At 37.3% G+C, this 18,983-nt stretch overlaps 1 protein-coding gene across 1 annotated transcript; it reads left to right on the forward strand.

The window, feature by feature from the left end:
- Positions 1–1,102: 1,102 nt before the first annotated feature.
- Ptchd1 (patched domain containing 1) lies at positions 1,103–18,630 on the forward strand. Its single transcript, XM_055618663.1, has 3 exons — positions 1,103–1,117; positions 3,301–3,961; positions 16,746–18,630. The coding sequence occupies exons 1-3, from the start codon at positions 1,103–1,105 to the stop codon at positions 18,398–18,400; spliced, it is 2,331 nt and encodes a 776-aa protein (XP_055474638.1). The 3' UTR covers positions 18,401–18,630.
- The last annotated feature ends 353 nt before the right edge of the window (positions 18,631–18,983 follow it).

Below are 18,983 nucleotides of genomic sequence, written 5' to 3' on the forward strand. Positions count from 1 at the left end.
TCTAGCCATTAATTTCAAAGCACTGATACAAAAATTTAGCACATCATTCAAGCTATAAAAAAAAATAGCCTACTAGGAATATATGGAAGACTATATGCGAAATAAATTAAACTATTTTAACCAGATATAATACAGCAACATATTTTCTGAACCTAAGGGTTGGTGTTAATGAAGAGATACAAGGGAAGGGGACACTGGGAGTTAGGATGAATAACTCCATCTCTTGGCTAAGTAAAGTAATTTAACAGCTGGTGCTTCTCAGACATTTTCAGATAAGCATACTATCCCACTCACTCAGACACACACACACACACACACAGCAAAACATCTTAACCAATAACCCATTTAGAACAGATTGAGAGAAGATATAACAGGGTCATGCAAACACTCATGGAAAAGTCCACCCTTTGCTAGTCACAGGCATGGATACACTTGTTTAATTAACATACCAACACATGTCTTGCACTGACCTAATTTTGCAGAGTGGCCACGTTTACACAGATAAGACAAAGCCTCCATGACAATAACTGGTTATGGAGTTGAAACAATTAAATTAGGGCTCAATGTATCTGGAGTTGAAATTATGCCATTTTAAGATGTCAATTAACCCTATCTGCAAAGCTTCTATGAGCCTTGGTATTTTCGTTATAAACTGAATTACTAAGGAGAGGTAAAGTGCAATATGCAGGCACATGGTAGTGATTCATTTAAATTCCTTAATCCCTTTATAAACATACTATTTATTTTCTCACTTAAGATATTAGATTCTATAAACACACATGAATTTTAGCAGGGTCATAAAAGCACAAATTCAGAAATCAGCTGCTGGCAGGAACCCTTGTTGGAGTTCTGGCACCTAGAGATATACATGATAAGAACCTAAGAACACAGGCCCTGTTCAGTTTGCTAGGTATAACCCCATTCTGCCTTTTATAATTCATGTGATCTTGGACAAATGATTTATTTTCTCTACCTTAGTTACCTCACCTGAAAGACAAGGCTAGTGTTCATACCTACTTTAGGATCTGTTATAAGTTCTAAATCAGCTAATCTGTGCTAATGGTTAGACCTGTGCTTGAAATGTAGTAGGTGTTATCTTCTCATGTGCACTTTGATGGTAAGTGTAAAGCATCTTGACACGACTACAATCTGACACTAGTCAATGTGTGTAGAATAATTCTTGTAGCACTGGTGTTAGAAACCAGGGTCTTGCACATAGTAGGCAAGTACTCTATCACAGCACACTCCTGTCCTTGAAGTATATAGAAGTCCTGTTGTTCTACTTTTGTACAATTTAATATTTTATGAGCTAGACTCTTACTATTTATTGCCTTTCCCACCTATGCAGACAAAGAACAGAAGACAAACGGCTATTGTCTTAGTTAGGACTTACTATTGCTATGGTGAAATGCCATAACTAAAGCAACTTGGGAAAAGTGTTTATTTAGTACTTTGACATTACTTTTGGTCATGGAAGGAAGTCAGGACAATAACTCAGGTAAGGCTGAAATCTTGAGACAGGAGCTGGTGCAGAGGCCATAGAGAAGTGCTGCTTACTGCCTTGCTCCACATGGCTTGTTCAGCCTGCTTTCTTATAGAACCCAGAACCACCAGCCCAGGGATGGCACCACCCACAATGGGCTGAGCCCTCCTACATCTATCATTAATTAAGAAAGTTCCCTGCAGGCTTGCCTACACCCTGATATCATTCTTTCAGTTGAGGTCTCCTCCTTTCTGATAATCCTCATTTGTGTCAAATTGACATAAAACTACTCAGCATAGTTATCAAGGTAAACTTCTTGGCTTTTATAATAGAGAGTAGTTGGATAAGATTATTAAGCGGTGCTGCAAATTGGCAGTAAGGGACTAACTTCAAAAGACCTTTTTATACAAGACTGTACCTTCATTGACTTCATTTACATCACACTTCCAAGAAAAATTATAAACAAGAAACCTATATAAGACTTGCTAATATTATAGACCATTTTGATCATAAATAGAGTAATATTGGTACTTTAATGCTACACTTCTCAAGTGTTAGCAACATGAGAATCTTCCAGCAGTTCTAAATAGGTTATACTCCAAAGAATCTGATTATTCAAGTCCAGACTAGGACCTAAGAATTTGTATTTCTGACAAGCTGGTGGATTTATGCTGCTAGACTGGGCACCACATACTGTGAAAACTGTTGACCCAATGTATGTCTTTGCATCCCTACTACGTATTTGAGGTCTATGGGCAAAACATTTTATTTCATTTAAACTTTCTGTCTTATAGATGGAATGAATGACTTTCCCTTTCCTAAAAAGAAGAAATAGTTAAATCTCAAGAGCATATATTACCTATCGGTCCTTCGATTTCCCCCTTCTTCCATGAGACTCTTTGTGCTCTAGCCAAAGTTTGACTGTGAGTCTCAGCATTTGCTTAAATTCCCCTCTTGGGTGGAGCCTTTCAGAGTCCATCTATGATAGGCTCCAGTTCTGTTCCCTTTCTACCACTGCTTCTAGTGTTTATCCTATTTGCCATACTGAATGAGGTTAAGCATCCTCACTATAGTCCTCCTTGTTGTTTAGCTTCTTTAGGTCTGTAAATTTTACAATGGTTATCCTATATTATACAGCTATTATCTGCTTATAAGTGAGTATATACCATGGTTGTCTTTTGGTTCTGGGTTACCTCACTCAAGATGATCTTTTTTACATTTGCCTGCAAATTTCATGATTTCCTTGTTTTAAGTAGCTGAGTAGTATTCCATTATGTAAATGACAAGAGCTGCACAAGAAGCCCAACAAAGCCAAAGCCAAAACAAAAACAAAAACAACAACAAAAAACTGAGCCCAGGATGTCCTGCAGAGACTGATGCACCAATCAAGGACCATGCATCAGAGAACCTAGAACCCCTGCTCAGATGTAGCTGAGAGGCAGCTTAATCTCCATACCTGTTCCCCAGTAAGAGGAGCAGGGGCTGCCTCTGATATGAACTCAGTTGCCTGCTCTTTGATCACTTGCCTCTGGTGATGCAACCTTGCCAGGCCATAGAGGAAGAGGATCCAGGCAGTCCTGATGAAACTTGTTAAGCTATAGGCAGATGGCAGAGGAGGGGAGCCCCCCTTTCAGTGGAGTAGAGGAAAGAGATGGGGGAAAGAGTGAGGGAGGGTGGGACTGGGAGGAGATGAGGGAAGGGACTACAGTAGAGATATAAAATGAATAAATTGGAATAAGAATAAAAAGAGCTAATTTTACTTATTAATGTCTAGTTGTCCATTAAAAAAAATCTAACTCTTGTTTTTCTTCCCATAGTTGCATACTGCTGTAACCAAGATCCAGGTTCCAAGGCCTGGCTTTAATTATACATTTGCCCACATATGTGTCCTGAATAATGATAAGACTTGCATTGTGGATGACATAGTCCACGTCCTAGAAGAGCTAAAGAACGCTCGGGCCACCAATCGGACCAATTTCGCTATCACGTATCCGATAACTCACTTGAAGGATGGAAGGGCCGTCTATAATGGCCACCAACTGGGAGGCGTCACTGTACACAGCAAGGACCGGGTGAGATCTGCGGAGGCCGTTCAGCTCACCTATTACCTACAGTCAATCAACAGTCTCAACGACATGGTGGCTGAGAGGTGGGAGTCCAGCTTCTGCGACACTGTCAGACTATTCCAGAAATCCAACAGCAAAGTCCAAATATTCCCGTACACATCCGCGTCACTGAGGGAAGATTTCCAGAAGACCAGCCGTGTAGCAGAACGTTACCTGCTCACCAGCCTGATCCTGGTAGTCACCATGGCCATCCTCTGCTGCTCTATGCAGGACTGTGTCCGCAGCAAACCCTGGCTAGGCCTACTCGGGTTGGTGACCATAAGCCTAGCCACTCTCACTGCAGCTGGAATCATCAATCTTACTGGTGGGAAATATAATTCCACCTTCCTGGGACTCCCTTTTGTTATGCTAGGTAATTACTGCCTTTCATTTCCCTTGTTTTTGTTGTTTGTTTGTTTGTTTGTTTGTTTCCTATTAATGATAGTAATTAGTTTTCTCAAAGAGCCATTTAACAATTTTGTTTCAGTTATAGTATATATTCCCTTTTCTGAGAAGGCCTGGAACCAGTTCTGTCAATAGTGGTCATAGGTCGGAAAGACAAAGACTTTGGCTCCAGCAATGTTTCTAGATTTAGTAGCTCTGTAGTATTTGCCAGATACCAATCTTGGCTGAATGTATTAGGGTGTTTCCTCAAAAGCAGACCTGAGTAGGGGATGTATATACAAGTAGTTTATTTAGAAGAACTAGTAGCACGAGCATGGGAGTGAAGAGGTGAGACAGGAAAGCAAACAGCCCGACTACGTTAGAGTACTGCTATGGACACGAGTTGACCATTCCCCCTGAAGTCCTCTAGAATTTTGGGTAGACCATTTCTCAGAAAGGCTCTTCCTGAAGGGTGAGGAAGCTGTGTTATTTACATAGAAACCCTGTGTGGGATTCACTGAGGGCTACCCAACTTCATAGTAACTCCTCAGCACTTTGCTTCTGCATCTGTAGAAACTCCCCAGGTGACTTTGTGGTGAGAAGCCTTCAGGGAAATTTAGAATTGCAAATGGAAGGGCTAGGCTGCCTTGCTTGTTTTCTCCATCTATTAATGTAAAAGAGTAGATGAGTATCACACAAAAGAAAGTGACAAGTAAACAGGAACTTGGGAAAGTACCCTTTGAAATATCAGTAGGAAGGTATCTTTTATATTAATCTTGGTATGAACATTTTAGAGTGCTCATGGGGTTCGTCCAAAGTTTGTTTGTTTGCTTTTCGGGGGGGGGGTCTGTTTTTTCGAGACTCGGTTTTTCTGTGTATCCTTGCCTGACATGGACATCCTTTGTAGATCAGGCTGGTCTCAAACTCACAGAGATATATCTGCCTGCCTCTGCCTGCCTCTGCCTGCCTCTGCCTCCCCAAGTGTTGGGATTACAGGTATGTGCCATTGGGCCTGGCTTCTTTCAGAGTTTTTTACTGGGGAAGAACAGCAGTAATTTCTTAATAGAGATAATGCTCAAAACAAAGTCACATTAGCATTAGCTGTTCTGCCTGCCTGCCTGTCTGTCTGCTGCTGTTGAAAATGGCATGTCTAGGATACTAGGTCCTGTGTAAACGTCTTGTGGGCCAAAGATTTAATGAGGTTAAGTTAGCTTCTTGCCCATCCCTCATTTTCTTTGGCAACTTCTCATCAGTTTCTCTAGCAAATTAAAATGTCACTTGGGATAAGATACAAGACAGTTGTGATTTTGTTGTTATTGTTGTTGTCATCATCACATTTTATTTTATCTTATGCCATGCTTTAGAATGTAAGTAAAAAAACACAATTTTCTTAAGAAATCTCAGCTGGATTACAGTTAAATTGTAAGCAGGTTTAGTGGAGCTACATTCTGCCCTCAGTGTTTTGTGACCTATGGGAATTGAGACCTAGTCAATAAACATATACCAGTAGCTTTTGTGGAAAGCAGGGCACTGTGGAGAGACTAAGCAGTTTGAGAATATGCTAGATCAATTTAGTTATCACTGTGGGAAACAACAGAAAAGGGAGTTGCAGTTACCTTCTGCATCTAGTCTGTTAAGAACAGAGCACAATCTTCCCCTTTAAATTGACTGCAAGACTCTGTAGGGTGATTGTGGAAGCCAAGGCAGTTCCTCAAAGAGTGGGGAGGAATGAGTATTAGTAACTTCCTCAGAGAGTTGAGTCAAAGTTTAAATTAAGATGTGTTGCTCATGATTAGTCACATGCTTGAGTGCTTGGATTTTTTTAACTTTTCATTTTAAAAATAGTGTTTCTGTTGTTGCTTTTGCAAGAGGAAGATAAACAAGAATAAGAAATTGGTTTGGAACTGAAGGGAGATAGAGAAGTTCTTAAGATGAGACAAAAAGGGAGTGAGAGCTTGGAAAAGGACTGAAAGTTTGGCTTTGTGGCACTCCACCTAATGACCAATGATCACAAAGAACATTAAAATATTTAAAGCTTCTTAAAATTAATGATAAATAAGAAACATAAAATTACAGCATTTAAAGCTTTTTAGAATTAATGTTCAAGTAACAATATTTAAACCTAATTTTACTAAGTACAATGAATTAAAAATATTCAAAATTTCTTGAAATAGTTTATACAAAATAAAATTAATAGAATCTTTAATATTTCCCCAAACTTACCTTGTATTTTTAAAGCTACTTTAAGCATACATTATAAATAAAAATATAGTTAAAAATACAAAAATTAATATGTCAGACAGTGTTGGTACAGGAGGTTATTTGCGTAATGTTAGGGTAGAACAATGCAATGAGAGAGAAGTGTCTTTAAAAGATAAATCCAGAAGAGGGTGAGGAAGAATTGAAAGAGCCAGAGAGGTCAAGAACACCACAAGAAAATCTACAAAAACAACTAATCAGAACCCATAGGGTCTCACAGAGACTGAACCACCAACCAGGGGGGCATCCTTGGGATGGTTTTAGGCTCCCCACATATATTTAACAAGTGTGAAGCTTGGTCCTCATGTTGGACCTCTAACAACAGGAGCAGGGCCTGTGTCTGACTGTTGCCTTTTGGATCCCTATCCCCTAACTGGACAGCCTTGTCTAGCCTCAATAGAATATGTGCCCACTCCTACTTGATATGCCAAGGTGGGCTGATACCCATAGGAAGAAGTCTCCCTGTTTCTGACAGGAGAAAGAGGTGAGGTGAGAGGGAAAGACTGAAAGGAGATGAGAGGAGGTAAGATGTAGGGACTGGAAGGAGAAGAGGGAAAGGAACTTCCTACCAAGATGTAAAGTAAATAAATTAATTAATTTTAAAAATGTGCCACAAAAAAGTGAGTCCAGACATGGTTAAACAGTTCCACAACTCTCCAGAGACTAAGTATCACCAAACTCAATTCAAAACAAAACGGAACAACAACCATAAAAACAAAAGAAAAAATATTTGCAGTAGAAGAGAACAAGTACACCAGGTGCACAGAGCTCTCTTGACTTGTTTGGGATTTGTGAGGAATGTTACATGCATTGATATGATGGAAGTTTTTCTTTCTGACAATCAGCGTGCAACCTTTCTGTACATTTTCAGCCCATATCGTTCTCACATTACTTAGTCACAACATGAAAGGAAACTAAATATTTTTGTAGCTAAGGTCCATCTGCAAAAAAGACTTTGCACAATGTAGTGTGTGTTTTATAAGTTCATAAAGCTAACAATGCCTGGATTTAGGATGCTTGCTCTTTTGGATTTCTCAGATAATCCTTAGAGTCTGATTATAAAATGAAATATAAGCAAGAGCAGATGAATGTATTTATATTCAAGACCAATGTTTAGTTCTGTTTATTGATGACTACTTCTAAAATAATAGTAAATATTTCAAAATACCAACAAGAAATAAAACACTAAGAGTTTATGCTACATATCAATTAGCTCCCTAGTAATCTGCTGTCCATAACATAAAATGCTTATTTATGCTTAACTTAATCTGGTTACAGGGTATTGAAGCAGATACTGAGACTCATAGACAAACTTTGGGCAGAGTGCAGGGAATCTTATGAAAAAAAGGGGGAGATAGTAAGACCTGGAAGGGACAGGAGCTCCACAAGGAGAACAACAGAACCAAAAAAAATTGGGCACAAGGGTCTTTTCTGAGACTGATATGCCAACCAAGGACCATATATGGATATAACCTAGAACCCCTGCACAGATGTAGTCCATGGCAGCTCAGTCTCCAAGTGGGTTCCCTAGTAAGGGGAGCAGGGACTGTCTCTAACATGAATTGATTGGCCTGCTCTTTGATCACCTCCCCCTGAGTGGGGGGAACAACCACACCAGACCACAGAGGAAGACAATGCAGACAATCCTGACAAAACCTGAATGGCAGAGACAGATGGACGGGGAGTAGGACCTCTCCTATCAGTGGACTGGGGAAGGGGTTTGGGAGGGGAAGAGGGAAGGAGAGCAGGAGGGAAGAGAGGAGGCTACAGCTGGGATACTGTACACAGTGATATTCACTGGGATACAGTGAATAAACTGTAATAAATAAAAAAATAAATTAAAAAATCCTCTTGATTTAGTTTGTCATGTAAAACTATATCAAATCAAACACATATATCTTCATTTAAAAGAAAAAAGTTTTATAAAATATTGAATGCAGAAATCTCCTTGGTTATTAAATAAGTCTATAATATGGCAAGAATTATAAATTTCAAATTCACATCCTTAGTGTGACCCAGATCCAGCCAAATAATGGCAGATGATTCACAATGAAAAATTGTAAGACCACATGTGTTAAGTAGTGTTAAACTGACAAAATTACACAAGAGGAAAAAATTTGAATAAACACTGACAGTTTATCATAATGGGATTTGATTGTGTGTTTCTAGCTCAGATGATACATGTTATCTCTGGCAAAAGGAATATGTCCTACAGAGATGAATCAGCTTGGCAATGATGTAAGAATAAGTAACTCATGATTTAGAATGGTTTTCATCAGTGTCTGCATATTAGACACTTCCAGTTCTGCCAAAATCTCTATCCAGATGAGTCAGGGTAGTTTATCTAGAGCTGAAATCCTCAAAGGTCTGCAGGGTTATAAATGTTTATTGTCATTTTTAGTTGCTAGAATTTAGAGAATTTATTTGGCTATATTAGTGTCAGGTAGTGAGGTGTTAATATTTATAAGCATCATTCTAATCTGTTATAAAATGTCTTCAATATTCATCTGTTGTCCAGATGAATATGATTTAAGAAATTGGCATCTGTTTTGCTTGTGCAAACTCTCCTTACAGGTATAGTATTTATTTGCACAGATTTGCTTATCACACATAAGTCAAGAAAGAAATAGAAATTTGAAGAATGTATAAGGAACAGAAGGAAGGTTTTATTCCTTATGCACATGGGAAGTTTGTTTCTTATAAACATTCCATGCACATAAAAGAGAAAAATGAAGTCATTGTGAAAGATAATTTGGATATCAGTTTCTGTGTGGCATTTTAACTTACAAGGGTCACTTTGCCTTTGTTGAGATTCCAGAGCCCTGGAAATGAGATGAGATGAAATGAGATGAAAAATACTCTTCAATTTTGAAGATGTCAAATGTCAAGTCCAGGATGCCCTTTTCTGAATTATCTAACCAGTGAAACACACAGCACTTATATGACTTACCTAGCCAGATGTTACAGTTTCATGAATATGAGTAGGGAATAGAAGGTATTTTAAGTGCTAGAGGGGAAGGATAGTATCAGTAGTCTTCTTTCAGTGGTATATTCTAAGATCGTCTGAATTTTTTAGCAGAAAGCAAAACATTAATGTTCGTTCTCACTGATACCACTTGAAGTGTGATAGCAATGTATGTGGCTCATAAAGAGGACTGCACTAACTTGTGCAAGGTTAGTTACAACTGAATAATTTTATCCATTACTTATTCTCACTATCAGTTTAAACAAACTTGAAAGGTTTTAAACTTCTAATAGATTCCTAAATTATTAGAACATGAGGGGAAAATCCTCCATATAGTAACAAAGGTTTATATGAAATTGTCAATATCCAACCATCTTTTAGTGAAAAATGAAAATTGTACTAGTATCTAATAATTTCTGAATGATAAAAATAATATTTTCATATGGTTCAATACAGCACATTACAATAGAAATATGCTATTTGCAACAATATGACAATCTGTATGATGGAATAGAAATATAGAGTAATGTATACATACATAGCTAAGATACAAAACTCTATACTTTCAATAGTTCATAGAACAAATTGCATATTAATGTTTTGGTTCTCATTTTTTTGTCCATCTGATTTCTAAATAAGAGAGTAATTGTAGCTGGAGAAATAGATCAATGACTAAAACCCCTTGCTGTCCTTCAAGAGGACTAGAATTCAGTTTCCAGTACACAAGTTGGGTAGCTACAACCCTTGATACATTTTTCTGGCCTTTTCAGGCACACAGAGACACATCACATATAGAACAACAACAACAAAAAAAATGAAATCTTTCAAAATAGGAGAATGATTCCATACAATATTTTTAAAGTTTATTTTCTACTATTAATAATGGTCTATAGCTATACAATGTATAAAGAGATATGGAATCTAGTTTTGTGGTTAGTTCTCACCAGTCATATTATTGCAAAGGGAAAGTGGAAAAATAGCTTACGGTGGAAGTAAAACTAAACAAGTTTTATTAATATGCTCCTCATCAGTAAACTAAGAAATGTCTGGTAGCACAGATTGAGGAAGTCAGAAGTCATCTGAATAAGGGAGCTTTGCCTTTGATATAGGTATCCTAGGTGACCTCTAGGTAGTCGGCTGATTTGGTCTCAGCCAAAGAATGGGAGAGCAGCCAATCCCATGAAGGTCAGGTAGCAAGGGATAACATCAGGACACTGGGCTTGGAAAAATAGACTGTAAGGAAAACAGCTAGTGTCTGTTTGGACTAGAATATCAGAAAATTGCAAAATGACCCAAATGGTTCTATAGGATTGATTGCACAAGCTGAGTCACAGTCCTTGTGAAAAATTCTTGCTGTTCACTTAAAATTTACATTATTAACTAAATACAAATGTACATAGCATTCTTCTCATCTTCTCTGCATTGATCAATATAGCAGCATTAACATTTCTCTGCCTCACAGGTAAATAAATTCCTCATCAGTCCACTATGCACCTCATATGTGTATAAAGGTGTAATTTGTGTACATAATATATTATCTATAATATTCGCTATAGTAGATATCATGTATATAATAGTATTACTTCATATTATATATTAGAATTGATTAACAATAATTAATATTATATAACAGCACATATTTAATTTTAAACACAGCTATATCTCTGTATATATCTAAATATAAATATATAAAATATGCTTGAATATGATGTACCATAAATACATGTCAAAAGATATTACACAATTTCCATAGCATATATTATGGATCCTATCTACATGTACTGGTTTTATGTAGTGTATTTACATATCACATCTAAGTATGCTAACATATTTACATAGAATATCTAACTATCTTTAAATAAAGATAAATTAACAAAGTAATTTATTGGACTTTCATATGCAGTTGTCTAGTAAAGCAAAACCTTTTCTCAGATTCAAACCTTATGTTATGATTAGAATAACCAATATGTATCAAGACCATAGTCGAAAAACTAAGATGCATTTATTTCTCTCTGATGCCAGCATCTTTTTTTACTTAAGTGAGTACACTTTTACTCCTAACAGTGAGCCAAAGCAGGCTAGACGAAGCCAAGCAAAGTAAATGTTTTTAACGATAAAGTTTAAATGCAACCCCATTAATGAACTTCTCCCTGAAAATAGAAGTTACTCAATCTAGAAATATATATTCTTGAAAGTTCCTCTTCAAACAACAAAAATAATGAATTTATGCAGATGTCATTGAAGTAAACATTTTATAAACACGGGCTACTTAAGGAAACTTGTCTAAGAGTAAAATATGTTTTAAATAGAGATTTTAATCTTTGGGTTTTTAAAATGAATGTACTTGTTTTGTTTCCATATATGAAATTTAGTACAGGTACATTATATGTGACTTCATTTTCTCCTGATATTACACATTTTCATACTAAAACTTAAAGATGATCTACCAGTAAGCCATCTCATTATAACTCCTCTTCTCAGCAATTCCTCAAGGAACTCAAGCTGAGGAAGTCCTGCTAGTAGGGAAGGGATTAAATCTTGAGGAGCATCCAAAGGCAGCAGTCAGTTTCCATGCTGTGTTTGTGAGGATTGGCAAAGATAGGGAAATCTGAGCTTAGGAGAGAAAAAAAATTCACCAGATCCAGAAGTACAAAGTACATCAATTCAATTCTTATTGAAAAAGCAAGCAAGCAAAAACAAATAGTTTCATTGAAAACTATTAAATAATTTAAAAACAAGATTCACTTTATAAGCTAGTTTCTAGAAGCATATCTTCTGGGTAAAGCTAACTCGCAACTATTTGCTAGTGAATTCCTGCCTTGGTAGATTATAAACAACCCAGAAGGCTTTGGCTATACCCCAGAAAAGAGCTTGGGTGAAAGTGAGATTTAATCTCTTGAGTATGCCTAAAAGTCATCCTAAGTAACTGGAGGATTAGCTTGCTGAGTTTCTTGTACCATTAGTGGTATTTATCATCTGTGCTGCTTTTTCTCTTCATTACTTCCAAACACTGCAAGTTCACTACAGATACAGATACCAAAAATAATGTTTGGAAAAGAAGAGTTATTAGCTTAAATCCTTAACATTTTATTTTGCTACATGGCAGACAGTCCCATAGTTTATTGCTAATAAAAGTAATAAAAGCACCATCCTTTTCTGATTCACACAGCTGGCACAAATTGTGTGTGTGAGTACTCAAGAGTTTTACTTTCCTTAGCTCAGGGCTTAATTAAAATCCTGTGCTACCTCACAGCAATTGGTTATGAATAAGTAGAACTTGGAAGTATGTGTGTGTGTGAATTACTACTCATGGACTCCTACTCTTGTAACAGTAGGCATGCAGTGTAAAAAATAAAAAACAGAAATGCAGCTTGGATATGTTTTGAAATGAAAAGAAAATGTTTCAAAAGACTTTTCTTTCAATCTCTGATAGAATAAGTTGTGCCATTTAATAGTTTCCCTTGGCGAGTCTTTCGATTTCTGCTTTGACTACATGAAATGTATCCTTGACATCCTCACTATGATACAGGAAAGTCTGAGATTTTGACCTGTCCCTTTGATTATAAATCATGACTCCCATTACCTCTATGATGTTACTGGTCAACAAACTTAAAATGTATTTGGAACATGATGTTTAGACCGCACTAATTTAGTTATCCAAGTGAACTTTACTACCAGAACCTTTATGAATACACTTGCTATAGAGCTCCTCCTTCAAAAACTTTTAAAATTTTAGGTATTTCTCTCTCTCTCTCTCTCTCTCTCTCTCTCTCTCTCTCTCTCTCTCTCACACACACACACACACACACACACACAAACATGCACACATACACTAATCTTCCAGTTACTTAAGGTGACTTTCAGGCATGCTCACAAATTAATTGCATTTTCATCCAAGCTCTTTTCTGGGATGTAGCCAAAGCCTTCAGGGTTGTTTACAATCTACCAAGGCAGCTATAGCAAGCAAGTTAAAGTCAGAAAATAAATTCTGTCATTCAGTTCTTTCTACCTACCACATGAACCGTGCAGACTAAACTTGGCTTGCTGGTAGGCACCTTTACCAACTAGCCATCTTGCCAGCTCCAAATAATGTTTTAAATAGGAAGCAAACAACAATATTTTTTTCTCTTAAAGCACCCCCTTTTAATGAATAAAATAATATTCAAACCTCAGAAAATGTGTCTTCAGTCTATGGGCAATACATTAGACTACATCCTGTAAAATTTGGCTTCCAAGTCCTACTGGCTGGACTCCAGTGCTTAAGTTAAGAGATATAAAGAAATTACTCACCTCATGGGACCATGGGACAGGAAAGTAGAGAGCAACAGATCCCATGAAAAGTTACCTCCCCCCAGCTTCTTTAACTCTCATTTGCCCAATTTCTAGAGTACCAGTAAAAGATAAAGCCAAGGCTGGCTGGCAGAGGAAGGAAAAGATGTTGCTGTTTGGTGAGATGTCCTCATTATTCTTCAGGCAGTCCCATTTTCTGTCTCATTTTCCCCACATTAATGGAAGCTGCTTTTATAAACCATTCCCCCAAAGAAGTTTTCAATTACAACTAAAACTTTAAAGGCTAAAACTGAAGGAAATTCAACTGAAATTCTGTATGTAGAAGGAATTTGGGGGGCTTTTTATGGGCTCTTAGAGTGTGCGTATTCTTGAGTCCAAGCCAGAAAACAGGATTCCCACAATTAATCTTTCCTTTAAGATAATAGGCCAACCTCTTAAGCATACATGTAGCTGTAACCTCCGTCTAAATCCAGGCAGGCACTCCAGGCTGCTAAAACATCCCTAAGAGGTGTCCCTAACTCTCCTGGCACTCATCTTCTCCTTGACTGACTGAAGTATAGGAAAAAATTATGGCATCACCAATTATATCAGAAATTCAAGAGCTCCTTTAAGATGTTATGCAATTACAATTTGTATTATTAGGGTCCAGGAATCTGATGGACAAGTGTGGCTTGAGAAACAAGTTTCTAGCCTATCAGGAGTAGTGACAGAAACAAATGAGCGATCAGATAGAATAGATTATATCTCACAGCCTTTTCTGACCTCTGTGAGGACCTTCACACACAGGCATAAGAGAGGGGGAGGAAAAGAAAGGAGAGGAGAGGGTATGGGATGGGAGAGGAGGAATTGTTTCCAAGGGTTCTGGAGAATAAAACTTAGATTCTCTTTGGAAGTGCCCCTTGAACCAAAAACATATGCAAAAAGACTCAGGACTCAATGAAAAAGATCAAACTATATATTTATATGGGCATTTAAAGGATAGAAACACAATTCAAGACAAGCTAACAATGTTTTTTCAACTTTTCCTTAAGTGTGATTATTTTTATCCTGGACCCCTACTTATCACCCTTTTGTTCTTTTAATTCAAGTGTTTCCCTCATTCAGCTCTTAAAATTATTACAATACACTAAGAAATGGAGTTTTAATGTATTGTCTAACAAGTATCAGGGTTAACTAACACCATTACAAAGTATAACACTAATTTTATTTTTAATTTATATTTAATTTCAAATTCAGTTTACACATAATTTTAGCTAAAATCCTACTATACGGTTAGCTAATTCTACTATATGATCTTTGTTCTCCTGCCATATTTTGAAGTTTTGATTTTGTTTTTGTTTTGTTTTGTTTTGTTTTGTTTTTTACAAGTAATTACTCTAAAAACTATTGCACTTTTCAAGAACCTCTTGAAGTGAGTTTACCTTCCAAAGCTTACTTGTTTTTCAGGGTCCCAGATAAAATGGTCAGTATTATTTCCCCAGGGCACTGACGTATCAGAGGTATTAGTCTTCTTATTACTCATTGACAAATACTGGTTTACTTTTAATCAAAAGTTGGTCAGTCTATCCAGAGAAAAGTAGAAGCAGATTTAATAACTAGCCTTCCCTCTGGAGAGTAGACATTGTTAACTGTCTAAAACATAATTAACAGCAGAATGTCAGTCAACAAATACACTTTTTAACTTCATATCAGGGGAATTTAGGTACACCAATTTAATACAGGTCAAGGTACGAGTCATCAAATTGACAGTCTTGGCCTGACCTCTAAAAGTAGCTGTAAAATGATGTCTAATAAATTAAGATGAATGGCAAATCCCTCTAAGGAAACAGGCTTGTATCATTGCTTTGTAATGATATCAGGTTTGAGGTCAAGAATTTACAATAAGGATATAAATACCAGCCTGCATGCAAGGTGAGACATATGCTCAGTTATTTTGCATGTAGGATAATGGTGACTCACTCTACTCATATTATACATGGTTTCATATTTTAAATTACTTTTTTTCTTCAAAACAAGACTATCAAGCCAGAGTAAAGTATTATCCTCAATAATGGGATTAAATTTGCCAAGGTATAGTAGCAGAGTATTAGATATTCTAATCCTGGTGCCAAGACAGGGGTTCTCAGAAGCCATGATGAGTCATTTTCATGGGGTTTTCAATGATTCAGTGGCTTTGAAGTTCAGGGATGTTCAACAAGAAAGTGTCTTATTCCAACCAGGAGAGGTTCAAAAGACATGCTCAAATTTCCAAGAAGTGGAATGCAATGACAATATGGGCAGTGTTGTAATTGTTTCTATGCCACCCATGTTGTTGGAATCCTAAACAGGGAGTCAAGAGCACTAAGCAGTTAAGAGAAGTTGTTACCAACTTGGTCCTTTCCCGTGGAAGCCACTGCTAAATAGTATTAAGAAGTTGGCAGAGTCACTGTATACTTGGTACATTATCTGTCAATGGCTAGGACTAGTGAAATAAATTTCTAAAGAGAAATGCACATCATAAACCCTGAATTTGGTTGTCATTTTCAGCAGTAGCAGTGAGGATTCACATAAATCTTGTTTGTTTTTTTAATGTATATATTTCTTCTTGTCTTTTTCTCCACCCAAACTTGTTCCTACTTATTTTGCTTTCCTCCATTTCTCAGATTTATTGCTTCAGACCTTTACATTTAGTGAAGAAAAAAGAGGCTGTGATTTAGTTTCCTGTCAATACTCAAACTAAATACAGTGCCTCTTCATCACTAACGCCCTCTACTTGACCAATTTTAAAAGAAGGCATCAACATTGATTAATAATACTCTGCCCACTGCTTTCTTCTGTGATGACCCTTCTATCAGACCTATGGGAATATAAAAACAAAATTATCAATATCTGCAATATTCTCTGGAGTGTTCCACCAGCCAAAATGTACCAAAATGTCCTATAAGCTATTGACATTTATAACGTCTAAAAGGCATAATAAGCCAAGGTCTACTCAGATCTCTGCTGAAAAAGTTCACCCATCTTTCTCAGGCTAGTGGGGACTATGATGACTTCTGCTCCTCTATCTATGTTAGAAGAAACTATCGATGAACACTTATGAGTCTCCAAAAGACAGATGTACTTCCCCACAGGAAATATCCCGGGCATTTCCAAACCTATACCACTAAAGTTGTTTATAATTACTATGATCCATTAGGCCCCCATGATCAAACTGATCTCCCTCTTTACAAAGATTTGCTTTTTTTTAAACTTTTGCTCTGATCTTTTTCTGCCTCCTCAGGTCATGGATTATACGGGACTTTTGAAATGTTATCCTCGTGGAGGAAAACTAGAGAGGACCAACATGTTAAAGAGCGAACTGCAGAAGTCTATGCAGACTCCATGCTCTCCTTCTCTCTCACCACTGCCATGTACTTGGTCACCTTTGGCATAGGGGCCAGCCCTTTCACGAACATTGAGGCAGCCAGGATTTTCTGCTGCAATTCCTGTATTGCAATCCTCTTCAACTACCTCTATGTACTCTCATTTTATGGTTCCAGCCTTGTGTTCACTGGCTACATAGAAAACAATTACCAGCATAGTATATTCTGTAGAAAAGTTCCAAAGCCTGAGGTATTGCAGGAGAAGCCAGCATGGTATAGGTTTCTTCTGACAGCTAGATTCAGTGAGGACACAGCTGAAGGTGAGGAAGCAAACACTTATGAGAGTCACCTATTGGTATGTTTCCTCAAACGCTATTACTGTGACTGGATAACCAACACCTATGTCAAGCCTTTTGTAGTCCTCTTTTACCTTATTTATATTTCCTTTGCCTTAATGGGCTATCTGCAGGTCAGTGAAGGGTCAGACCTTCGTAACATCGTAGCAACTGCAACACAAACCATTGAGTATACTACTGCCCAGCAAAAGTACTTCAACAACTACAGTCCTGTTATTGGGTTTTACATATACGAGTCCATAGAATATTGGAACTCTAGTGTCCAAGAAGACATTCTAGAATACACTAAAGGTTTTGTGCGGATATCCTGGTTTGAAAGCTATTTAAATTATCTTCGGAAACTCAATGTGTCCACTGACTTGCCTAAGAAAAATTTCACAGACATGTTGAGGAATTCCTTCCTGAAAACTCCTCAATTTTCACATTTTCAAGAGGACATCATCTTCTCTAAAAAGTACAATGATGAAGTTGATGTAGTGGCCTCTAGAATGTTTTTGGTGGCCAAGACCATGGAAACGAACAGAGAAGAACTCTATGATCTCTTGGAGACTCTGAGGAGGCTTTCTGTGACCTCCAAGGTAAAGTTTATTGTCTTTAATCCATCTTTTGTGTACATGGATCGATATGCCTCCTCTCTGGGAGCCCCCCTGCACAACTCCTGCATCAGTGCTTTGTTCCTGCTCTTCTTCTCGGCATTCCTGGTGGCAGATTCACTGATTAATGTCTGGATCACTCTAACAGTTGTGTCTGTGGAATTTGGAGTGATAGGCTTCATGACATTATGGAAAGTAAAACTGGACTGCATTTCTGTGCTATGCTTAATTTATGGAATTAATTACACAATTGACAACTGTGCTCCACTGTTATCCACATTTGTTCTGGGCAAAGATTTCACAAGAACTAAATGGGTCAAAAATGCCCTGGAAGTGCATGGAGTAGCTATTTTACAGAGTTACCTCTGTTATATTGTTGGTCTATTTCCTCTCGCAGCTGTGCCTTCAAATCTGACCTGTACACTGTTCAGGTGCTTGTTTTTAATAGCATTTGTCACCTTCTTTCACTGCTTTGCCATTTTACCTGTGATACTGACTTTCCTGCCACCCTCTAAGAAAAAAAGGAAAGAGAAGAAAAATCCTGAAAACCGGGAGGAAATTGAATGTGTGGAAATGGTGGATATTGATAGCACTCGAGTGGTTGACCAAATTACCACAGTGTGATAGTATCTGCTTCATATTTTCACCCTAGGTCTTACCAAGAACAAAAAGCTTGTGTTTATGAAACAGTTAAAGTCAAAGATGCTCTCATTTGAAAAGAATAACAAGCAGGCACTAAAAAAAAAAAGTAAAAGACGAGGATAACAGGCATCTTTAAAAGTTATTAAAGCAAATGGGTTGCTATGAAAAAATACATACACACACACCACTTGTAGTATTTTAAATAATATCAAACAAAGGAAAGATTATTATTAATAAGCAGGATCCCATTTTACATACACTGCACATGTTACTGGTATTGTAATAAAATGCAACTGATTGCAAAGTCAGCTATTATAACAAAAATAGCTTTAAGCATTGTTCAAACAACAAGGCTTTCTAAACATTTTCAGAGCAGTAACTCTACTTAGGTTCTGTCATTTGAGGTCTTCATTGTCTCATCTAGTACCTAAACACTCAAGGAGATTCTGTGAAAGTTTTGATCAGCAAGAGGAAGCCAGAACCTCTGAAGCAGATGTGGTAGATTGAACATCATCCACAAATTGAAATTGAGCCACCTCCAAATTCACTTAGGTGAGCCAAGTTA

The sequence above is a fragment of the Psammomys obesus genome, unplaced genomic scaffold (assembly GCF_907164565.1).
Source record: "Psammomys obesus unplaced genomic scaffold, mPsaObe1.curated_primary_1811, whole genome shotgun sequence".
In the NCBI taxonomy this organism is placed as follows: Eukaryota; Metazoa; Chordata; class Mammalia; order Rodentia; family Muridae; genus Psammomys; species Psammomys obesus.

Coding starts and splice junctions, on each gene's coding strand:
- Ptchd1 (XM_055618663.1), top strand. Junction 3,962..16,745: donor ACTCCCTTTTGTTATGCTAG/GTAATTACTGCC, acceptor CTGCCTCCTCAG/GTCATGGATTATACGGGACT.